This window comes from Nipponia nippon, unplaced genomic scaffold, assembly GCF_047370975.1.
Source record: "Nipponia nippon isolate SJK-2023a ecotype South Korea unplaced genomic scaffold, ASM4737097v1 scaffold_3, whole genome shotgun sequence".
Lineage (NCBI taxonomy): Eukaryota > Metazoa > Chordata > Aves > Pelecaniformes > Threskiornithidae > Nipponia > Nipponia nippon.
The window spans coordinates 71,007,326-71,030,421 of record NW_028262347.1 but is presented as its reverse complement, the minus strand read 5'-3'; the positions used below and the strand labels follow the sequence as shown (position 1 = coordinate 71,030,421).

General features: G+C 42.7%; 2 protein-coding genes across 3 annotated transcripts in view; both read right to left on the bottom strand.

Moving 5' to 3' along the window:
* Positions 1–12,573, bottom strand: part of DERA (deoxyribose-phosphate aldolase) — a 57,540-nt gene extending 44,967 nt beyond the window's left edge. Inside the window, exons 1-2 of one of the 2 annotated variants that reach the window (XM_087767365.1) lie at positions 12,423–12,573; positions 1,573–1,670 (exon numbers count right to left, since the gene is read on the bottom strand). In XM_087767365.1, the coding sequence (XP_087623491.1) occupies positions 1,573–1,670; positions 12,423–12,453 (129 nt within the window). In that variant the 5' untranslated portion in view covers positions 12,454–12,573. Of the gene's footprint in view, positions 1–1,572; positions 1,671–10,483; positions 10,587–12,422 lie in introns of those variants that run through there. The other variant, XM_087767364.1, reaches the window with a different exon arrangement.
* A 1,380-nt stretch (positions 12,574–13,953) lies between these two features.
* Positions 13,954–22,302, bottom strand: STRAP (serine/threonine kinase receptor associated protein). Its single transcript, XM_087767256.1, has 10 exons — positions 22,071–22,302; positions 20,781–20,916; positions 19,943–20,024; positions 19,608–19,680; positions 18,921–19,017; positions 17,402–17,539; positions 16,713–16,849; positions 15,845–15,994; positions 15,229–15,294; positions 13,954–14,892 (listed from the first exon to the last, which is right to left on the bottom strand). The coding sequence occupies exons 1-10, from the start codon at positions 22,180–22,182 to the stop codon at positions 14,831–14,833; spliced, it is 1,053 nt and encodes a 350-aa protein (XP_087623382.1). The 5' UTR covers positions 22,183–22,302; the 3' UTR covers positions 13,954–14,830.
* Between the last annotated feature and the right edge of the window lie 794 nt (positions 22,303–23,096).

Sequence of the window (23,096 nt, the reverse complement as noted above, 5' to 3'; positions counted from 1 at the left end):
TATCAAGTGACTTTTTATGTCTAAGAAACTCTTGGGAAACACTGAGCTAATTTCTAACTTTCCTCAGTTTATGTCCATTTTTTATTTAATCATAACATTCAAAGCACAGACTTTCAGGTTCATGTAACAGGCAGGAAGTTGTTTTCTATCACCTTCCAGTAGGATCTTACACAGTTACATCAAATTATCCCCAAACTGTCGTCTGCAAGATCTGTGCTCATTGTGAACACAGCTTCAGCCAACCCAGAATGGCTGCCCGATATGCTAAGCTCAGGATACCAACTATTTTGAACAGTTTCTTGAAGAATTAAGTATAATTAAGTGATTCTTGCTTTGTTCCGCTACGTTGGACTGTTAAGATCGATCCTCGAGTGTCTCCTTCCTCTTGCTTCCACGTTAACAGTTACTGTTGCAAGTAAATGATTTGTGTAGCTTGCAGAGGGGAGGAAGACACACATTTGCTTGCAGAACAGCTGCTCGGTGAAGGAAGAATCAACTTGTCCTTTGGACAACGGTTACAAACCCACGGCTGAGAGCTCACTGGGAGCTGCGGGTCTGCTCCACGGCATTTCTCAGACCATGCCCTTGGCTGAACGCTGCCAAAGCACTTACGGCATCCTGCAGCCAGCTCTGCCTGCTGTTCCCCTCCCAGTGCTTCCCATCCTGCCGCTGAGGTGGCAGGAATCAGCCTGTGGCTGTGCCTCACCAGCTCTGGTTTGCAGAACTTACTAGCTTACATTGCTGAGCTGATGGCTTTGCATTACCATTCTCATGTACAAACTGGAGAAAGCAACATGCACACCGGGCTAGTATCTGCCAGTTCTGCCAGAGGGGCAGTAAACAGCAGAGGTTGACAGTAACTGCTAAGACACTAAATGTGTGTGTTCAGTGAATACAAGATAGCCTTGAAGAAAAGTTCATTTGCACCACTGGCTTTAGCGGTGGCTTACATGAACCTATGTTATACTAAGATGGACAATAACTGATCATTTACCTTATTTCAGGAGTTGAGACATCATCCCCCTTAACATTAGTAGCCTTTTTTTTTTTATTGTTTTTTTTTTCCTTCTCCCCCCCACCCTCCCCAGTGCCATAGCCAGTCAGGATTTTTGAGTTTTAGGTAAGAACTAGTTAAGCAAAGAAATCACACATGTTAGGGATGTCTAAGTAAAGAAAAATCATCCAGGTAGGTCAAACTTGACAGGTACCATGATCATATCTTACAGCTTTAAAATTAAAAAATAAGAAGGCAGTGTGCAGAGAAGTCCATCTGGGAAACAGAATAAATGTGGTGGGATAGTAATATACAATTTAATCCACTCATGAATAAAGATGACTTAAATTCATTTGCAGTTTTGCCACTCATGAGTTATAAGGCTTTTAACTTGTTTGGATTAATGCATCACCTTATTCCATCCCATCATCATCAAATACAAATTATTAAAATAAGACATGGACAAGCACATCTTTTAAGTTTACATGCATCTTGAAAAAAATTCAATATTGCAGCCTGGAGAGGGAAAGTGACTGCTTTAAAAATACAGGAACGGAATGCATAAAAAGAGCACTTACTTGCCAATTACCTTTCACAGTTCTCCATTTTTTAATTCGTTCTGTGTGCGACACAACTGCAGGTCGATTCACGTGCACTTTTGAGATCCAGCCAAGTTCTGGGGTGGGGAAAAAAAGGAGAAATTTTCACCTATTTCTGTGTTCTTTTCATATACTGTGTGGGACTTCAGAAGAAAGTTGTAGCTTGGTTTGGGACCTCTGAAGAGCATGTTGTGCTTTTGTGTCTGTCCTGGTTTCAGCTGGGATAGAGTTAATTTTCTTCTTAGTAGCTGGTATAGTGCTGTGTTTTGGATTTAGGATGAGAATAATGTTGATAACACACTGATGTTTTGGTTCTTGCTGACTAGAGTTTACACTAGTCGAGGACTTTTCAGCTTCTCATGTTCTGCCAGGTGCATAAGAAGCTGGGAGGGAGCACAGCCAGGACAGCTGACCCAGACTGGCCAAAGGGCTATTCCATACCATATGACGTCATGCTCAACATATAAGCTGGGGAAAAAAGAAGGAAGAGGGGGACGTTCGGAGCGATGGTGTTTGTCTTCCCAAGTCACCGTTTGGCGTGATGGCACCCTGCTTTCCTGAGGATGGCTGAACACCTGCCTGCCCATGGGAAGTAGTTGAGTGAATTTCCTGCTTTGCTTTGCTTGTGCGCACGGCTTTTGCTTTATCTATTAAACTGTCTTTATCTCAACCCATGAGTTTTCTCACTTTTACTCTTCCGATTCTCTCCCCCATCCCACCAGGGGGGAGTGAGCGAGTGGCTGTGTGGTGCTTAGTTGCCGGCTGGGGTTAAACCACGACAATGTCCTTTTAAGGGCTTGCGTATTTATCACCAGTCCAAAATGCTATTGCATTAACTTCTGTTAGGGTATGATCTGTGAACTGGATGTTTCACACAGCATTTTTTGTTGAATTAAATTACTGCTGATGAGAGACACTATGTTGCCAGTCCTGGACTATGAAGGTTATTATATCTGTGGCATATAAAAAAGCCCACAAACCAGCCTTCTGCCATTGGCTCCTGATTTACTTCTTGATTCCAGAATATGGTAACATTTATTCAGTCCTTTGCTTGTCTGCTGGCACCCAGGATACAACAGCATTTTTTATGTGCGTGAACCTTTGTTTACAGGAACTGTACCTCACACAGTCACCTAAACCTCTGGACAGACCCTTGCATAACAAAGCATTTCAGTTGTTATTGTCTAGAGCTAATTTTACTGAATTTGCTACTAGGGCCTGACTAACTGCAAGTTTCCAAAAGCATTGAACTGCTGGGCAACATATCTTCCTGGAAGCTACTGAGATGGATGCTGGCCTGAGAAGTGCTCACCTTGCCAAGCACCCTGGAGGACTCAAGGCAACATCTTCAACACGTGAATTCCTGCAGATGCCCGCTGCAGACAGCCTGGCTCACATGAGTTTCACTATCCATAAACAACCTCCAGACCCAAAGAGAAGCAGATACTCAGCATTTACTAAAATAATGTTACTGTCTAAAAACAGAAGCACCAAAAATTGGACACTCCTTAACGAATGGTAACTGACTAATAAAGGAGAACTGAGGGTTCGGGCCCTTGAATCTTGAAATATCTGCTTAGTATGATAAACCAAAAGCATAATTTTGAATGTTACTAAACACAAACTGCTCACAGAAGTACACAGGAAAAAGAAATCATATCATCTTTAAAATCTCTCATATCCCAAAACATAAATAATTCTTGTAAATACTAATCATATAAACAATCCATGAAAATACTCTTAAGACAACATCAACAATCATTCACCACCACTCATCAGCAAATCACCACCATCAATCATCACATACCATCATCAGTTAAGGTCAGTATATGGACATGGGCTCAGATACTAAGAGATAATAATTCTGGGTGACTTAATTTATTAAGAGCGTCTCACCTCTACAAGTCTTCACTACTGTATTAAACTTGCATTTCCCTTGAGCACATTGATTAAAAAAGGTTTAAAACTTTCAAAAAAGCTGATAGCCAAAATCACTAATTTTGTACAGAAATCTTATCCTCAAATTTTTTTCTTCCTACTTTACAGTTTTAATAGCCAAAAAAAGTGCAGAACTAATATACTAGCTAAAGTATATGTAAATACAAGCTTGTTTTCCTAATTAGATTTACAAAAAGCTCTGGAGAAACCAATTTAGGGTAAAGATGACTCAGTGGAAATGCAGGAAAAAAGCCTGAAACACAGCTATATGAAATCTTGTTCTGACCACAGTAAGCCACCTTGCTACCACTTTCCTATTACCACATACAAGTAATTAAATGAGCAGTACCTGCAAGGACAACATGTTGGCCAAAAGCAAAAGAAGTTAAACCAAAGAAGAAATTTCAAAGGAATCCTAAGGAATTTAAGGATTTCCTTAAGACTTTAGCATCAGTCTCGCTGTATGGCGAAAAAGAAAAGGAGGAGCTTGCAAAGTTGCAAACCAGTCGAACAAGAAACCCTCTTTACTTCTCTCCACTTTCAAAGCCACAGGCTTACCCATTCTGCCCCAAAAGCATGAAGCTCAACTGACATGTAGAAAGCAGGTGAGAAAAGCTATTGCTACAAAACCCATGGCTAGAATTTTCCTTCTTTTTGAACCTCAACAAATGCAAACCATATAAACACAGACAGCTGAAATATAAGCCAGTGAAACCTCTACATACTCCACAGTTGCTTTAAGGTTGAGGCTCCTATGTGATCAGCAGCGAGCATACATCACTTCCCATGGAGCTGTTAATAGGCAACATTTGACAAAGTTTATGGGGGAGGAAAACACAAATAAAGAAATAAATAAATGAAGGAAACACAAACTCTGTGTTGTGATTCTCCTACTATATGCCAAGTGCTCAGGTGGAATCATTTGATCATGATCCAATTTATCAAGGTAACTTTTGAACCCTACTGGGCACATGGTGATCTTTCAGCCCCTTTGGAAAACATGATAAAATCAAAGCAAGCAGTTCAGATGAAGTACGTAGCTTCTCGCTCTCTAATATGGATTCAGAAACTTCAGTTACTCTACCTTAACCTATTCTCTCTACGTTATGAAAAATAACCAAGAAATCCAACTAAATAATTAATTTATAAAAACTACTGTCTTCTACAGAAGAGTTAGGAAGACTATGGAGACAGCATCCAGTTTGTTAAACATGGAAAATTCTCATCTTCTTGGTTCTTGGGGCATAAATCTGAATTTAAGTGAAAGAACCAAAATTTTCCCCATGAGTAGGTTAGCCTTTCGTTACTTATTATTTGGAGCAGATTCAGTCTGATTCATCTTGTGCTGGACTTCGGTAGAAACATACTGTTAGTGTATCTGCCCCTACCTGACTTTTGAGCATAGCTTCTCAGAAGGTCCGAGTAATATCTGCAGGAAATGGAGCATTGCACACTAGATTAGCTTAAAAGAAACAGTCAAGTGTAATACCCTTTGCGGGGGTGGGGGGAGTTGGGAAAGTAATGTTTAAGAACTTCACAATCAATGAGAGAAAAGAGGGGGAAGAAAAGTGGAAGTGAAAAAGAAGCTACTACTTTTGCTGACTCATCTTTGTTCAAAGTCACCTGTGAAAGTTAACCACATATCAGCCGATCAGCAGTAGCTGATTGCATGTTCTTAGTTCTTTGCAAATACAATGAAATTCATTGGCTTAAGCCCTTTTCATTGTGCAACACATTTTACCTTCTGTTTTAAATAACTCCAGACTAGTCACAAAGGAGGCTGAGGCATGGCAACTCAAGAAGATTCAATATCTAATTTTTGTGCCCGAGATGCAAGTTTCCTTGAAAGACCATAGCATTTGGATCGCCAAGTACATTTTTGAATGTGGGATATTGAACCACTGTGCACAGCAAAGGCAGAAAACTTAAAATAAATTTAAAATAATTAAAAAGAAATGAGAACTCCATCCTGTCAGTACAGCTTAATGTGAGACATTATGCAGCTTACTAAAGGAAATAAAATGGTGTAATGAAAAAAATGCACAGTGAGGAAGGACAAAGGTTCTGGTGATATGCAGAAGCAGATGGAGACTTCTATCTAACACAGACCTTTTATTCAAGCCCACTTCTCCATTAATTAAAGCAGTGGGCAAGTGAAAACAAATATGTCTCAGAGTAATTGTCTCTAAATAGACTTTCAAAGTTTGCCATGTGAGGTCTCACCAAATCTTTAAATGTAAATGTCTCTATTCAGAAAAATCACTCACAATTCCAGCTTTTTTTTTTTTTTTTTCCATTAAAAATCAGAATAAAACCATTATTTGAAATAGAACTGACTGCCTTTGGATTCTCCCCCTCCTCCACTCCCCCAAGCTTCATGATTTAGTATCTGGCTAAGGAAAACTATATTTAATTAGGCTCATTAACCTTGCAGTGTGAACATGTCTTTTTTTTTTTCCTTTTTTTTTTTTTAAATAAGTCATCTGCTAGTCATCTGCACAGTCATGTGGCTTCAGGGATAAAAGTAATTAAAGCAGTTACACTATAGCTAATTAGCCAATATTCTGTAATCACTCTTCAAGTTTACTTTTTCCTCTGAAGACATTTGAAAAAATCATATTCAAAATCTTAAGAGGAAATTAATCTCCTCTCTTTGAAGAACATGAATCCAAAAATACCAAGCATTTCCTCAGAAAACAATAAATAAAACTACTTCATTAGTATAATTACATAAATATCTAAGATACCTAACACATTCCTCAAAAAACAGACTACGCTCTTCAGAAGCTTTAAAAAAAAATGTGTCAATGGCATCCCTTCAGATGGTGAAACAGAAAGCTCAAGAATGCCTGAGGCTGTAGTTTCACAAGCAGTTTAAGGCAGCACTGTCCCCAAAAGAAGCTGCCCCCCCAGCTGGTTATTTCCTCCTCTGTGCCAGAAACAGCATGTGTGCTCCTGCTCTTACCGTGAACACATGATAAAATGGGTAAAGGAAGTGATGAAAGCTGTTATTTCTGGAGAAGCGAGTGAAACTGTGTCCTCAACCTTTAGTGGAGAAATGAGGTATTCAGCTGGACACAGGCTGACCCCAGCTGGCCATGCAGAGCCGAGCACAGCCACTGAAGAGAGGGCTTCAGGATCAGGTCTTGTTACACTTATCTTACCACATAAGCTGTTTAGAGGTTTGGGGGTTATTCAGTTTCTTTGAGACAGAAGCTGTAGTTATTTTCCATAGTGACTCTTGCTATGGACCTATTTTATTTTCAGATGGGTCCTCCTTATATGACAGAAGTTCAGTCATCAGCGTTCAGATGCTCAAAGCAGGACACCAAAGCATGAGCCCTAAACTAGAAATCAACTCTACTACCTTGTGACATTAGTGAAATCACACAATGTAGACCATGGATCACGTGAAATGGATCACGGTATCCTCCAAAGCACTTTGAAAACCACCGAAAAGCCTATCCTCAGAAGGCGAGCTGCAGAACAAGGGGAGCTTGGTTTCCTGCAGGTCCAAGTCCTCTGCTGTTCCCTCTCTTCTTCCCTGGCTCCAGAGACCTCTCCTCACCCCAGTAACCCAGCTGCCCTGTTATGGTCCTTATGACCATGGAGTAAAACAGGACATCGTTACTTGCATAAAGCCCCCCAAAAAAGATGTAATGAAAAGTCATGTAATGGCTGAGCTGTGCCTGCCTTTCCCTCAACAGAGGGACTAATTTGGTCACTCCACTCAATCACTTACTTATTTCTGAGACATCTATCTGTCCTTCAAATTTGATTAAAATTATCCAGCAGATTCAAAAGGTGAAAGGAACAGTGAAGAGACAGAGCCCCAGTATAGGCTAAAACTATCTATTAATATATTAGAACAGAATTGTGCTGTCTTGAAAAGGGATGCAACACTTCATTATCTAAATGCCACTTACCAACAGGCTAGCTCTCACATGTAAATGGCTCAGAAATACCAACCATAATTAAAAATATCAATTGAAACATAATGAGTGTATTTCTGGCCCTTCAACTAGAGGGGCTGAGCAACACGGATAGATTTTTTTTTTTTTTTAGAATCCAAGAACATACTTTGCAAAACAACTGTAACTCATTGTTCATTACTCAGAATACATAGGTATATATATACACACACATATGCAGACACACACACACAGGTAAAAAACCATATAATCGTAGAATACTTTTGGTTGGAAGATCTCCGAGGGTCACTTGTCCAACCTCCTGTGCAAAGCAGGGTCAGCTCTGAGCTCAGACCATGCTGCTGAGGGCTTTATTCATTTGGGTTTTGAGAGTTCCCAAGGATGGAGACTGCACAGCCTCTCTGGGCAACCTGCCCCACCACCTGACTGTCCTGCACGGAGAAGTTTTTCCTTATATCCAGTATGAGTTTCACTGTCTCAAGATAAGCCTGCTGTCTCACTTCATCCCATCATGCAATGCTATGAAGAGCCTGGCTGTGCTTTCTTGATACACTCCTCAGAGGGATGAGCAGGCTGCTGATAGGAACCCCGAAGTCATCACTTCCCCAGGCTGAACCAGCCCAGCTCCTTCAGCATCTCCTCACAGGGCAGGTGCTCCAGCCCCTGACCATCTCGGTGGCCCTCTGGTGAACTTTTGACAGTTTATCAATCTCTTTCTTCTATTGGGGGGCAATAAAACTGGACACAGTCTTCCAGATATGGTCTAACAAGTGCTGAGCAGAGGAGACAATCCCTCACTTCCCATGAGCTACTGGCTGCGTCCCCGTTGGTACGGCCCAGGAGGCCGCTGGCCATCTCTGCAGCCGGGGCACTGCTGGCTTGTGCCCAGCTCACTGCCCACCAGGCCCTGGGGCCTTTCGGCAGAGCTGCTCCACAGGCGGGCAGGCCCCAGCCTGTGTGGCTGCCAGGCTCGTCCTCCCTGGGGCAGGGCTCTGCCTTCGGCCCTGCTGAATACCACTGGGCTGCTGTTGACCCACTTCCCCACACAGTTTGGGTCCTTCTGAATGATCTGGCTAATTTAGTCTCATCTGCAAACTTTATGAGCAAGCAGTCCATCACCTTTTCCAAGTCATTGAAAAAATGCTAAACAGGAGGGGTATCAGGCTAGACCCCTGCATTACCCTACTTAGTACCAGCTTCACAGTAGAGTATGACCTATTGACCATCACCTTCTCAGCCCAACCATCCAACCAGGGTTTTAACCATTTTGATATCAACCCATCCAAATGTCCCAACTTGGATATGAAATATTGCAAAAGACAGTGTCAAAAGCCTTGCTAAAGTTGAAGTAAATGACATCCACTGCTCTCCCCTTGTCAACATATCCAGTCATTTTACTATGGAAGGCATATTAGGTTGGTCAGGTACGATGTACCCTTTTACCAATACAATAAATGATAAAACTATGTCACTGGCAATCAATGCTGCTGCTGTTTTGCCACATGACCTTGTGCTATTGTTCAGGCCATCCCCCCTTCCAATCTCCCTACTGAGTGGCCTGAAGAAAAACTTATATCTAGGCACAGGTTCAGGCTCCACACAAACAAGCTGTGTTATCTGCTTAGTTTTAAACATCCTACTTGCCATTTTCTGCCTCTACCCAAGGTTACTGAATGTCTGTCTTTCTCCACAACTTCTGAAGTTGTTGCATCAAAATTCCATCTGCAGGGAACAGAAAACTCATGTGGCGGATGTCTGCATCCCCACAGTTAAACCAAAGGAGTATGTTATTAGCTCACACTACAAGACAGATGTTCACTGATGTGTTTCACTATTTTGTTGTGAAGTGGCATTAAAAAGTTGCATCTGATGCTTTTCTGAAACGTGACAAAACATGAAGCATCTGGTCCCTTATACTCCAGCATCCTTGGGAGCAGAGCAGGAGAGGCAGACTCCTTTCAGCCCCTGCAGGCATCATGGTGAACCCGAGTACCCAAGAATGACTCCACAAACAGTCCCTGTGGAATGACAAACTCGTAAAGTTTCTTATTCACCTTCTTTACATGATGTTCTGATGGCAAATGTATCAGTGTATTAGACTAGTGACCCTCTGACTAGTTCATGCAAATCAGTGCCTTTTTATCCATGTTACATATACCTGTTCCTTATTCCAAGTAAACACCTTGTTCTTCTACTAAGGAAGAGTGATAGAAAGGAAGAAAGGAAGAAAGGAAGAAAGGAAGAAAGGAAGAAAGGAAGAAAGGAAGAAAGGAAGAAAGGAAGAAAGGAAGAAAGGAACGATGAATTAAGGGCTTTTACAGAAATGTATTTATTTTACCAAAAAATATCACATGCGAAAGCATTATATACCATGATTTGAGAAGAGTTTGGCTTGTCATTGATAAACAAATAGATGCTCTCTAATGGCCGCATCAGAAATTTACTGCTTAAATAATGACATTAGGTAGCAAGCACAGAAATACCAGACACAGAGAAAAGGACTCAAATAATGTATTTTTAAGTAAAAGATATTTTACCACTAGGTGTCCCTGTTAGAAAACTCTAATCCTACAGAATGCTCTGTGAGATACAGGGCAAATCATCTGAATTACTGTTAAAGCTGCTGGCGCAAGCTGGCAAAGCCTTCAAAAGCCAAAGTGCCTAAGTCACAGAAGCAGTGTGTATTGTTAGGGACCAAGAAAGATAAAGGCAAGGGTTTAACACATCCTTTTTGAGTACTGCTACCAGCTAAGATACAGCGACTTACTTAAATACAGCACTTAACGTATTTCAGATGTGTATTTAGTGGGAGAGCAAATGGCAGGGAGATTCAGTTTTTTTAAAGCAGCCAGCATAAGGCAGCTGTTAGAAACAGCCACAGTGGGTATGCTGCCACTTAATACAAACGCGGCTGTGGCCACACCATTCCCCTACTACGCCTGTCCTGCACATCTAACCCAGCTCATTTTGAGCGCAACCGATCTAAATGAATATCACTGGGAAGGGATGGCAACAAGTACCTGTGGATAAGCTTTGGGCAGTGGCCTTTCCAGGTAGATCAGTTGCAGCTGGCAGAGGCCACATGGTACAGCCCTGAAGACATCCATCCCTCTGTGCTCTCCATTAATAATCTTGAGCATTAGTTGACTCTGCCTCTTGGGCAGAGGAGGGCTACTTAAAGGAGAAGAAAGAGTTATAGAAAATATTAGGAATATACTCAAAGATTATTTTAGTGAGTGCAAAAAAACAAGAATTATGTTGTGCTGGTCAGCTGCACATTGAATACTTTTCCCTTGACTACAGTTGTACAACAAGATCCAGCCAAATGTTAGTGAGGTCGCCCATTTCTTCCAATAATTTCCCACTCAGCAGCACAGCCTTCCTTACATATATGCCTGTCTGTCAGAGGATGACTGATAAGAACTGAACTGACTTCACATTCAAGTTTCTGGACTCCCCACATATACCAACAATTAATTGTAAGATTAAATATGCAGTAAGACAAAGCACAACACACACCTAGTTTAAAGTAACTGGAGTGCATTTGCAAACTTCCGTGCTATCCTCTTCCCTAACAGACACTGAAATTTTGCCGCTACATTATTAACATGTTGGTTTCAGCAAAAAGATGCTGTTCAGATGGCTACAGTTGAAACTCACCTGTCACTGCAAGCAGCCCATGAATAAGCACATCAGAGAGCAACTCAACATCTCACTTTTAGGAGTTAGAACATGTCAATGATTTCGGTGAATGAAAAAGCAGTCAACTCTCAGTTGTCCACAGGCTAATCATTCAAAATGCATGTTAGCTCTGCAAAAATGCCCATGCTTGTGCTAGAGACAGGAGTGTAGCCACGTGACACCATGCAGCATGGCCTCCTGAACTCTGCTCCTGCTAACTTTGAGATCTCCCTGTTCCACACCACCTGTCCTTTGCTTCCCATCTTCCATGATGCCACCCCTGTATCTCCTCCACTTAATTGTCCATCTTCTCATATTGACCAAATTATCATACCTTAAAGGCAGACTGTAGGAAGGCTCATCATCTTAATTCATTCCACCACTGCAGCTGGGTTTTGCTGGGTGGAAAACTCGGGAAGCTGTAGCCCTTTCTCCTTCCCCGCCCCCAGTAATCAGCAGAAGAGGAGCTCCAGCTAGCAAATGGCAGAGAAACCTTTCTTGGCTGCTCTCTGCCTTACCTGAGGCACAGCCGCCTTTTGGGCCTCGAGACCACCTGCAAACACCTGGAAAACCCTTATCAGTCTTCAGAGAGCAAGCAACAAGGAGAACGATAAGGAGAGGTAAAGTCCTGAGTTTGCAAATAAGAATCCAACTAATAAAAAGTGTTTTGAACCTCTTGGGAAGTAAAAGGGGGGGAGGTTTATTCAGTGAGAACCAGAAAGGTGCGCAAGAGGGGACCCGGCCCAGCTTTGTGACAGGACCAGGACTGCGGTGTCCCGCAGCCTGGCCGTCCCACAAGCTGGTGCCCCGCTCGGAGCCTCTCAAGCCAAGGCCGTATGTGATGGGCAAACCTCAACTTCTGCTTAACCTGGAGTACCAAAGGGAAAACAAGCCTCCTACAGGCCTCGCGGTTGTCTGTCACGAGTATATATTAAAGGATCTAAAGGAATCCTAAGTCTATTTCTATTTTGGCTAGGCAGGTTTTTTTTAAAACAAGGTTTTGCAGCAGCCTGGCTCCTACACACCGAGGTGGGCCAGCCGGGGGCGGGCGGGAGGCCGGCCCCACAGCCGGGAGCCAGCCGGCGCCTCACCCGCCCGGGCGCTCACCGGCACTTCTCCGCCCGTTCCCAGGGCGGGCGGCCCTGCCCGAGCCGCGCTCGCCGGTTTGCTGCCTGGGGAAGCCCTCACGCCACGGCTCGGCAGCTCACAGCCCTCCCCGGAGGAGCCGGGACTGGGCCCGCCTCCACGGCCCCCTCCCCGCAGGCCGCCGCCCCTTACCCAGCTCGGTGCCCCGGTTTCGGCCCGCCATGGCCCGCGCTGCCGGCGGCTCTCCGCCCCCGCCGGCGGACCCGGGCGGGGCGGGCAGACTTCGGCCTCGCCGGTCCCGCCCCGCGCGGGCAGGAAGCGGCGGCGTCGGGCGGGCTCGGCCGGCCTGCCCCGGCCCCGGTGCTGCCCCGCCGCCACCGCCTTAGTGCCGAGCCCGCCGCCCCGGAGCGGCCGGTAACGAGGCAGCCGAGGCCTACCCCCACCCCTCAGCCGCCACAGGGCGAGACCGTTGCCCTTCTGTGGCGGGAGCTGCTGGGTGCTCTGCTCCTTTACAGATAATTAACACCCGACTTGCCGTCGTGACGATAACGAGTCCAGGCAACTGTCGATTTCTTCGAGTTGAATCTTCAAGTAGAAACTAGTCTCACACACATGCAATGGGCTCTGTAAACTTGCCAACCTTGTAAAATTTTCTAGGAACACCTGCAAAATGAAAGTCCAGTAACAAAGGCACCGACAACTTCACGGCCTTTACTTTTTTCCAGAGTTATAATGACTCAACCTCACACAAAAAAGTATTAAACATTGAGAATATTCTCATTTAGATGAAACATCTTGCAATTTTAGCCCAATTTGCTCAGTGCTAGCAAAGAAACCACAAACTCACAGCAGCATCACGTAAAGCAGCAAAGGGTCGCAGCTCTGAAATCTGAGGACGCTAGTCCAGGCGTCTCTATGAAATACTACACAGCCTGCTTGAAATACAGCACAAAGACCACAGCCCGCAGAAGTTTCACCATGGGGCGAGCTGTGAGAGTTTCTTGTTTTAAACACATCCTTCAGCTTGTAAAATGAACAGCTTCTAGGCTGAAGCACTAGGTTTGGAGCCCTCATAAGCCTTACTGGAATTAACGATAAGGCTGAAACAATCAGCTGTAAATCAGAGGGTTGTGAATTGCTTGTTTTTAAATTCAAATAGACAACTGCAAAATTAAGTTTGTAATGAAGTCTGTGAAATAACATATCTTGACACTACTATTGCACTAAGAAACCATGATTTGCGGTATCGTTCTTTATTTTCCTTCTTACTTCCTCCACCCCAACAGCTGAAGCTGGAAGGGACTTCGGTCAACCACCAGAGTCCAACCACCTGCTCAAGCAGGCTCAGCTACAGCAGGTTCCCTAGCGCCACATCCAGTTGGGTTTTGAGTATCTTCAAGAACGGAGACTTCACCACCTTTCCAGGTAACCTCTTCCAGCATTTGACTCCCCTTCACAATCAAAAAGTACTTTCTTACCTTCAGACAGAATTGCCCATGTTCCAATGTATACCCCAGTTTTCAAATGCTAAGCTTCAATTTTCTAAGACGACAGCATTACTGTAGTCTTGGGAAAAAATCCAAAAGAACAGTAAGGACAAGCATGAATATGAAAAAAATAAAAAGGTGTGTGAAAAAATACTTCCGTATAACTTTTCTCCTTTCCATACAGAATGTGTTATGTAAACCTTTCAGCATAACATTAAAGGAAGTGACAAGTGGAAGAATGGCAATATTTTCTTTAATGAAGAAAGTACGATTTGTAACCTTGAAAGAGTAACTTTTTTATCCAGTCTGGAGGACTAAACCCAAGCTTTATACAGATTCATAGCCACCCTCTGAGATTTTAATGTACAACCAAATATTTCAGGCAGCACGTTTAATTTAGGAGTTTTCACTGGTTCTGATTTTAAAGGCTCATGTTTACATTCAAACTTTAAAGAATAAAAAGACACAGAGCTTACAGATCAAGGAACTTGCCACCCTCTGTACCAACACTGAAACTTTTGTATTGCATTCCCTCTGTATAGTACAAAACCAAGATGCTAGAAAGGATTACATAATTAACTTGGTTGCTTTTCCATTCCATGAACCCAATGCTCAACAGTAAGATACGAGTTTTGAGAGGCGTTTTATTTAGACAACTGAAAACAGTTAAACATTCAGAAGCAGCGTACAATGAAACAAAACCCAAACCAAATACTTTTAGTACCTAATCCCTTCTTTTCAACCAAAGCCAAATTTTCCAACTTTCAAGAAAAAGAAAATGGGTAAAAGCCATTGTATCTCTTCTCCATAATAAAGAAAACACACTACAATGAGTCTAATTGAAATTGGAGAGACTGGATGTTGGCTTGCACACGTCTTTGAAAAGACAGTAGGCAGTTATGCTAAAAAGATAGCAAAACTCTACTACTTGTCTTTTTTTGTTTTTGGATACACAGTTCTCTTACAGACAACACCTAGCCAGTTCCACCGCATTCTCATCAATTACTGCCCATCTTTGCCTTATGTAGAGAGTGCACTCTGGAAGGCTGCTGTTTATCACTGTTCACTTGATTTAGTCTCGTACGTCCATATGCTGCGTAACAGTTGCAATAATCAGGCCTTAACTTCAGGAGTTGAGCTGTACACCGAATCTGAGTTTTCAGAGGCAAGATCTTCTGCAATTAAATAAGAATGGTATTATTTAACTTCATCTTAGATAGATGAACCAAATCAATGTTGCAGGGATTGCTTAAAGACCAGTTCAGTTTGTTTTTCCATTTAACCTGACGCAGTTATTCTACCTCATCTGTTCAGTCTGCACAGCTCTAGTCACTAGTCTGACACTTACCACATGGTCGTTTTCAGGAAAACACACTCAAAAATCTTTTGAGAAGAGTGAAAAATGCCAGAAGGTACTTGGGGAAAACTACCTCTTCCATACTAAAGAATGCTACTGTCTTGACTGATCTTTTAACACTTGCTGAGTTGAAGCTGGCAGTTCAGTGCATTACCTATTTCCTCCTCTGCAGTTCCTGGAAGGGTGGTCCTTGCTTTTGCTGCTTCTGCATTCTCCTCTTCTGTAGAGAGGGAGGAGGGAGAAAAACAAACAAAACAGTCAATACCTTCAGTTCCCCCCATTCACCTTAATGAAAAAAAAAAAATCCACTTAATTTAGTGTTGAGGAGAAAGAGTTGGGTAAGCAATCCATTAATGAATACTCACTTGCAGTTTTCTAGACATTGCTCCCCACCCCCCAACTTTAGAGAACCAAAGTACAATATAAACAAAAACTATCATCCACACTTCTTTCTATAGATTCTTATATCTTTAAGATTTATCAAAGTGGTATTTCTTATTTTTTGCTCTATAAAATAAAAATACATCAGACTATTTGCTTATATATCCACAAAGCATCTATATTCAATAAGCTTACAGGTTTGACGTTAATTGCTTAAATGACAGCTACAAAAGTAAATACTTAAATTTAACAGACTTGAGTGGATAGAGACCCTCAGACAACAGTACAGTTACTGTAGGAAATTCAGATGTTTACCACTTATGATAGATATTACTTAAAAAAGTACACACGAAGCAGCCAAGTTTCACCAGGAACAAGCACACACTTACCAGGAACCACACACTTCCAAAGACCATAGGTTTTCCCTACTGTTGTCTGCCACAGCCTTAGTGTACCATCCTCAGAGCCACTTGCATATAACTCTCCGTCAGGGCTAAATCTCACACAGTGAATTGGACCAAAGTGTCCTTTGTAAGATTCTATAAGAGAACATATCAAGACTATTAATTTAAAATTTCAGTCAACAACTGAAATTAGTAAAAACTGATCAGAAGAGGAAAAAATACTGATGGGAAGCACTTTCTCAGTATTTAACTTCTGACACAAAACAAAGCTCCTATTAACTCGTATCTCAGCCATCTCTAATTTAGGTAACATATTAATGTTTTATTAACTGCAAGAAAATAGGTGCTTAGTTATTCTAGGCAAAACTACAAAGAAAGCCAGTAGCATGCAGCACACATGCGCTGTCCCTCTGCATACATACAATTTAAAACAAGGACAGGATCAACCAACAAACTTAAAAATACACTTTTTTAAAATATATTTGGCCAACTAACAAGAACACAAACATATCACATTTTTCATAAAACCAAAGAGCTGCAACTCATTAGACATATTTAATGAATGCTATAGTATGACACTTAAGTTAACATACAGCCTGGTATTGCAGCAATACAAGATGACTTAACTTTTTTTTTTAAAAATACAAAAAGCTGTTTAACAGAGGCTTTAATTAGTTCCAGAAGAGTAATGTTAGGTATGTTAGGCTTAACTGATAATACACCTTTTCATCCTTTTGCGCAGCATGCTATGCTAAGACCTTATTTGAATACAACAATTGAATTTATTAGTCATTATGTCATTAATCTAATACCCATTTCAGAACTCATTTTTGATTGTAGAAGACAAACATACCTAATTCTTCTCCTGTATTATAGTCATATTTATAGAGTTTAAAATCTTCACCACCTGCAACCAAACATTCTTTCGCAGGGTGAAGTGATGCAGAATTGATTGTAGCAGGTGCTTCAAATGATTTAATCTGCTCTAGACTGAGGGGGAAAAGTTTGTTAACAAAGTTCATAAAAAAGATCCTGAGAGCAAAGAAACTGTGATTCTACAAATCACAACTGCTTTTAAGAAAAACAGAAGACACCCACACACAATTTCTGAAACAAGTTTTAATACTTGCAAATCACGCTCATCAAGTTAGAAACAAGTTCAAAATAAACAAAAAAGGCTCATGTTTAGAACTACTTTCTGGAATATGTTTAAGTGTGTAACTTGCTCTCTTAAGACACCATAGATATGTATAAATAATTAGTTCTCTGAAAATCACTGAACTGAACCCTGGCTGAAACTTATTTAACCACAATTACAATTAGTGTGAAATACAAAAATGGCAGTCTAGTATCTTACAGACAGTTAGGGTTCACTGGTTTAGAATAGGGTAGTTGTTTCACACTCTGCCTCTGACAAGACGGCAAGCAACGATGTCTACTGACACCAGTTCTGACGACTTGGTGATTTTGGCCTCGTACAGTCAGTTTTTACCCACAACCAAGCCCATTACTCAACCTGTGAAAATTCTGTTTTGGACTCACGTTTCTGCACTATGAAAAGCAATAGTCTTCCCATAGGTTATCACAAGTATCTGTCCTTCTGGAACATACTCCATGCTGCTCACTGACATCGCAACATTTAGTGCCTTCACTTCGGTCATGGTACTCCGGTCCCAGAGGCTTAAGAGGAAACAAAAAGGAAAAAAAAGACTCCCAGATTACTTCAGCAAATCAAACAATTTTTCACCTCCCATCCATGGCAAGATTCAGATCAAAAAAGCCACCTAACAAGGAACGTGGTTTGATTCCACAGGTACTTTGGATTTTCAGCGGCATCCTTACCTTAAACTTTGCCAAGGTGAGAATGAAGACATACTTACTTTAAAATACTGCTACTTTTGAAGCTTAATGCAACAACATTAAATGGTACACATACCATTTAACTACTCAAAGATTCCCTTAGAGATTAAAAACCTTGTTGTAAGTCTCCTGAGCAACAGAGCTTTCTAGAAGCAAGACCTGAAGATTCCGTTCTGCCTTTATACCTCACAAGGCAAAGAGGTACTAATGCCAATTTATACAAAGAACAGAGATTCATTTAAGACAATATAATTTTCTATCTAGGGGTGCGAGAGCTATCTAAACAGAAAAGAAATAAAATTGTTTTGCTGTAACAAGTAAGAATCTTAATTCATAAGCTGACTGCTACATTTCTATTTTCAGAGAAAAATAAACAAGACTAGGCTCTTGCCTAGCTTGAACACTAAGAAACTGAAAAGAACTAGAGCTGAAAAGGAGACTACAGGGAAGTTGCACCATCATGACTTCACCCTCCCATCCTTCCTTCCACAAAGGAGAAAAGACCATTCTATTTCTCTCTTCTTTGTGCCATAAATATAAGAATGGTGAGACAGCTAGGCATGAGATGGCACTGGTCGTTATCAGCCAGAAAGCTGAGGAAGCAGCAAGGCACATCGCTCATCTTTTCTGGACAGCATAGCTTGAGGAAGGGTCTTTGTCAATTCATCTCCCCAGAAGCCAGGTTTGTCTAGGTTTCAGCACATCTCCTACCAATTGGGCATAAAGTAAACAAAACACTTAACTGTAACTGGATGAGCCATCTTATAAAAACACTAAGGCCTACCCAACTTATCAGCATGGCAGAGAAAGAACGCTACGTCTACCAGCAGTGCACTGTTTCCAGATACTCTTCCTAGTCCCTGGCTAGTCTATGCCTTGTGCATCTTTCAAGGCTGGATTGCAGAATAAATTCATCTTCTCTAGGATTATGAAAGGCATAAATTTATTCGACTGTGTGGTTCTCAAAGACCACCTTTTCTTATCAGGGAGGACGTGCTTATGGGGTAAACTAGAATTATTACAAAAGTTACGTCTCTAACAGCATAAGAGAACTGTATTAGGCATGCAGCTATAATAATCTAGGATCAAGTAACCTGTGTTACTTATATCCTTTACCAAAAAACATAATTATCTTCTCACATAGATCATGACAATAAATAAAAGTCAGCTTCTTAGAAAACGGAAAGTTACTTTTTCTTACCGGACAGTTTTATCATCAGCTGAGAGAATCTGTTTGTCATCACTGCTCCATAAAGCCTTTTTAATGCCAGAAGTATGTCCACTGACAACATCAGGTTCTTAAAATAAAGCCAAATATTTTAATACATATAAGAAAATGAAATAATGTCATGCAGCAGCTTGGGAGCTTGCTTAAGTTATATGGATTTCCATTTACTAGAAACTGTAAAATTACTTCAAGCACTTATGACTTCATTTGTAGCTCTTATTCCAGGAACGGGATAAATGTAAACTGGGTATCTGATTGCCTAAATTTAAAAAGCTTCGCTAGTTTAACATCAAGGTTCTCTAGCTTCATGTCAATCATTAGTAGTTCAGTATCAACATGAATTTAAACACGCTTAAATATGTGGAGTCTTTTTTTCTTTCAGATTACTAAATTTTAATTAATTAGACCTATTTCTAAGGAGTCTGTGTTGAACTGAAACATGCTATCCTTGAAGTCTATTCTAGATAAACTCTAGTTCACTTGCAAAAGTGTAAACTTAAAACATACAGATTATCTTACTCTAGCAAAAGGTTATAGACACTACATTTGTAAAGCAATCCTCAACTTTGTCTTTTGTGATTCATAACAGAAAGTAGCTCTTAATTTCAGAATTTTCATTTAACTCCAAAAACCAAGAATCAGTTCTAAAAGCAGACTCACCTGCTTCTGGTTTGCTCAAGTCGTAGATACGCAACAGTTTATCTTGTCCACCTGTTAACAGATAATTGCTATCCTGAAACAGAAGTTATAAAGGGTCAACTCTATTTTGAATCAAAATACCAGCCTTCATCTGTGAGTCTTAAAAAAACAGTTCTTTCTCTCAGACAACCTCTAACACACTTATTACATTTGAGTTACAATCTTAAAAACTAGAAGCAGTATGCTAGATTATTTGCCTGTTAAGATACACACATAAAAAGCAGAAAAGTAACTAATAGCAAAACATACTCAAGAGCTTACTTCCCTGGTGAATAAGGTATAAAGGTTTTTCCTACCTGTGTAAAATCCACACTTTTGACAATGTGTTTGTGAGCCAATGTGATTAGTTCATCGCCTGTCACAGCATCCCACACTTTGCTAAACAGCAAGAGAAAACATTTAAATTTTAGTAGCACCAGGACAAATCAACCTGAATAGTCGGATTAGTTTGTAAGCAATCTTTTCTGACACCATCATAACATTATCATAAATGCTACATTCTTGTAAGTTATAACCCAGTTAGTCAATGAGAATACTTTCTATGCTTTTACTAAAGCTTTTTTTTTTTTTTGTACTATCACACCATTTTCCTTTATCCGCTTCTTCAGGATACTGCAGACTAATTAGCATTTTAGTTTTAAGACAAAGGCAGTGCTCTGCAACTTAATAGAGACTGACCTCTAACAGGATTCAACTTGCCAACTATTAATATATGCTGCAAACAGCACAAACAAACAACAAAAACCATCAAAGAAATAATTCACTAGAATTTTCACAAGAGTTTTCTTGTAATAAAAAGAGGCTAACTAGTAGAAGCAAAATAAAAATCACTCTTTCAACTCTGCTATAACTACAGTGCCAGAGATTAGAGCTACATAGAAATATTATTCTAGCAAACCAGGATGGTAATTAAGTACATTTATCAAGAAGCAATCATAGTTGTTCATCATGACAGGATTAACTGTAGCTGCTTTCAAGAACCTAAAAGTCTAGGTTTTAATTTGGCTAGCCATAAATAAGCAAACAATTACGAAAGAAAAACAAATGAATCAGTAATTTACTACAGCTGCATGTCACCAAAGAGTACTATAGACTAAATGAAAATACAGACTTCAAAGACAACTAATCACTTACGCTGTAAAATCTGCTGCTGCTGTAGCTGCTTTAGTGGCATCCGTGTTCAAAGTGGCACCCCAAACAGCACCTTTATGACCTAGAAATGTGCCAATCCAGTCTCCTGTGTCGCCCTGACGCAGCATAGGCTTACCATCTTCAAAAAAAACAAAACCCATATTCAGGTAACATGATAAAAAAGGAAGCTGTTTTAAAAAAAGACCCCCTTGCAGCAGCATGTGGAAATAGCGCATACTTTATGAAGGTATTCTTTGTAAAAGAGCTTAGCTGAAGAGCTTAGATATGCAGCTGTACTTGCTGCAGGCATCTAAAACTATACGGACGTTAAAAAAACACTCCAAATGAGATATAAGTTTTCTTTAGGTTTGTGCTAAGATAGAAGGGACATAGAAAAGAGAACTTTGTTTAAGTTTTATTTTTGCTCAAGTCTTCTTCAGGCAGGTTTGGTTTTTTTACTTTGCAACAGTATTTTCAGACTAACAGTACTTAAAAATAAGTCTTGTGATTGTAATCAGATACATTTAAAACACATACAGAGATGATGTAAAAATGAAACAGAAATAGAAAGCCTTTCCTGTGATTATTTTTCCTGGGAGGCTATCAAAAAAGTTGTTCACACAAGAAGATGTAGAGCTGAACTGGAAGCACTCCAAGGCAGAAAGAAATGTCCTTTAAACTTATGAACACACACATAAAATTAACATGTACGCATATGAAGGGGAAAGGCTAGCCACATAACGAGAAGAGCGTTCTCATGGGAAAGGAGGTGGACGTCACCATTCTCCGTCCAGCAAGGCAGCTGCCCTGGGTAAACGGGAGCTCATTTGAAAATCTACAGCACACGTGCACAGACGACAGAAATGAGCGGTTTTAGAAATAAACCCTTCCGAGGCTTCCTCCCCCGCCCCCGGTGTGGATCCAAACCGAAGGCATGCGGGCTGTGGCACCCCCCGGGCTAACCCGGCAACGAAGCACCGCCAAAATCAGCTGTCCGCTCCCTCCTTCATTCGGCAACACCCTCAGCTGGCGTTCCCCTGCAAGTGCCGGCGTTTCGCTGGGCGAACGGGGCACCCCGGCGCAGCTGCCCCGCCGAGCCCCGGCCGCTCGCCCCGCTCCCGCCGCCGCCTCCCGCGCTCCCGCCCGCCCCGGCACCACCACCCGCCTCGGGCAGGCGATGCGCGGCCTACGAGCGGCGGGGCGGCCCACCCCCCGCTCCCCGCACACCCGCCCCGGGGGCCAGGGCACCCCCGCCGGGCCGGCTAAAACAAAGGGGCCGCCGCCCCCGCTCACCCTTGCAGGCGCTGATGAGGAAGTAGCCGTAGGGGGTGACGCCGCTGAAGGCCAGGTCCACCACGGGCCGCGTGTGCCCGGAGCAGGTGAGCGGGGTCTGCCTCATGGCCATGGCGGCGGCGGGGAAGGGGGCGCGGGGGAGGAGCGGCGGCGGGGCGGGCGCGCACGGAGCCTGGGAAGGGACACGAGTCCCCTGCGGCCGGGCAGGAAACGGCGATCGCGGCGGCGGGGGAGGAAATGACGGCACGGAAACGTCTTCCGAGCGGAAGCTACGTCAGCCAGCGGGTGCACAGCCGGAAGCGCTGCCAGGCGCAGGCGCAGGGCAGGGGGAGCGGGGCGGGGGGGGCCTGGGCGGCCTGCAGCCGCGGGGCGTCGGGCCGGTGCGCCTCCTCGCTTCCCCCCGCCGAGCGGGGCCTCTGCCCGCCCCGCGAACCCCTCGTAACGGCCTCGGCCACCGCGGCGTTCCCCGCGGGTGCCATAACCGCGCCCTCTTCCCTCATCCCAGTTCCTGAAGAAATCGTGCTTTACTGACCCCGGGGTAGGGCCCGGGGCTCCTCCGTGTTCCTTGGTTGTGACTAGGAGCGCTTCTGCAGCGCTTCCCAGCCCGCCCCGGCCTTTTACTTGCTTCTCAGTAGCTGGGGCTCCAGATGAATTGATGTCAGCGCTGGCATGGGCCTGCCCCGCTCCCCATGCCCAGCCCCTCCCCAGTTAGTTCGTGCACCCGCGGGTGCTCCCCTGCTCTCTTCAGGCTCCCAAGCCACCAGCAAAGTAATGCTGCCGAAAGGCAGCACGGTTTTTTCTGTAGGGCTGGCTCCCCTCATGGCTCTCTGCAGAATGCGACAAGCCTTTCCAGCCGGGGAGGCGGTGGGAAGGCGGACTGAAGGGGTGCAGGGATCTCGGGATACATAAGCAGCACCCACGTGGCTTTGCATAAAAGAGAGGGGAGGCATGGTGATGGTCGTGTCGGCTCTTGCCCTCAGAACCATCTAAAGACAGCATTTGAAGGTGTGTCAACAGCCTTGCTTA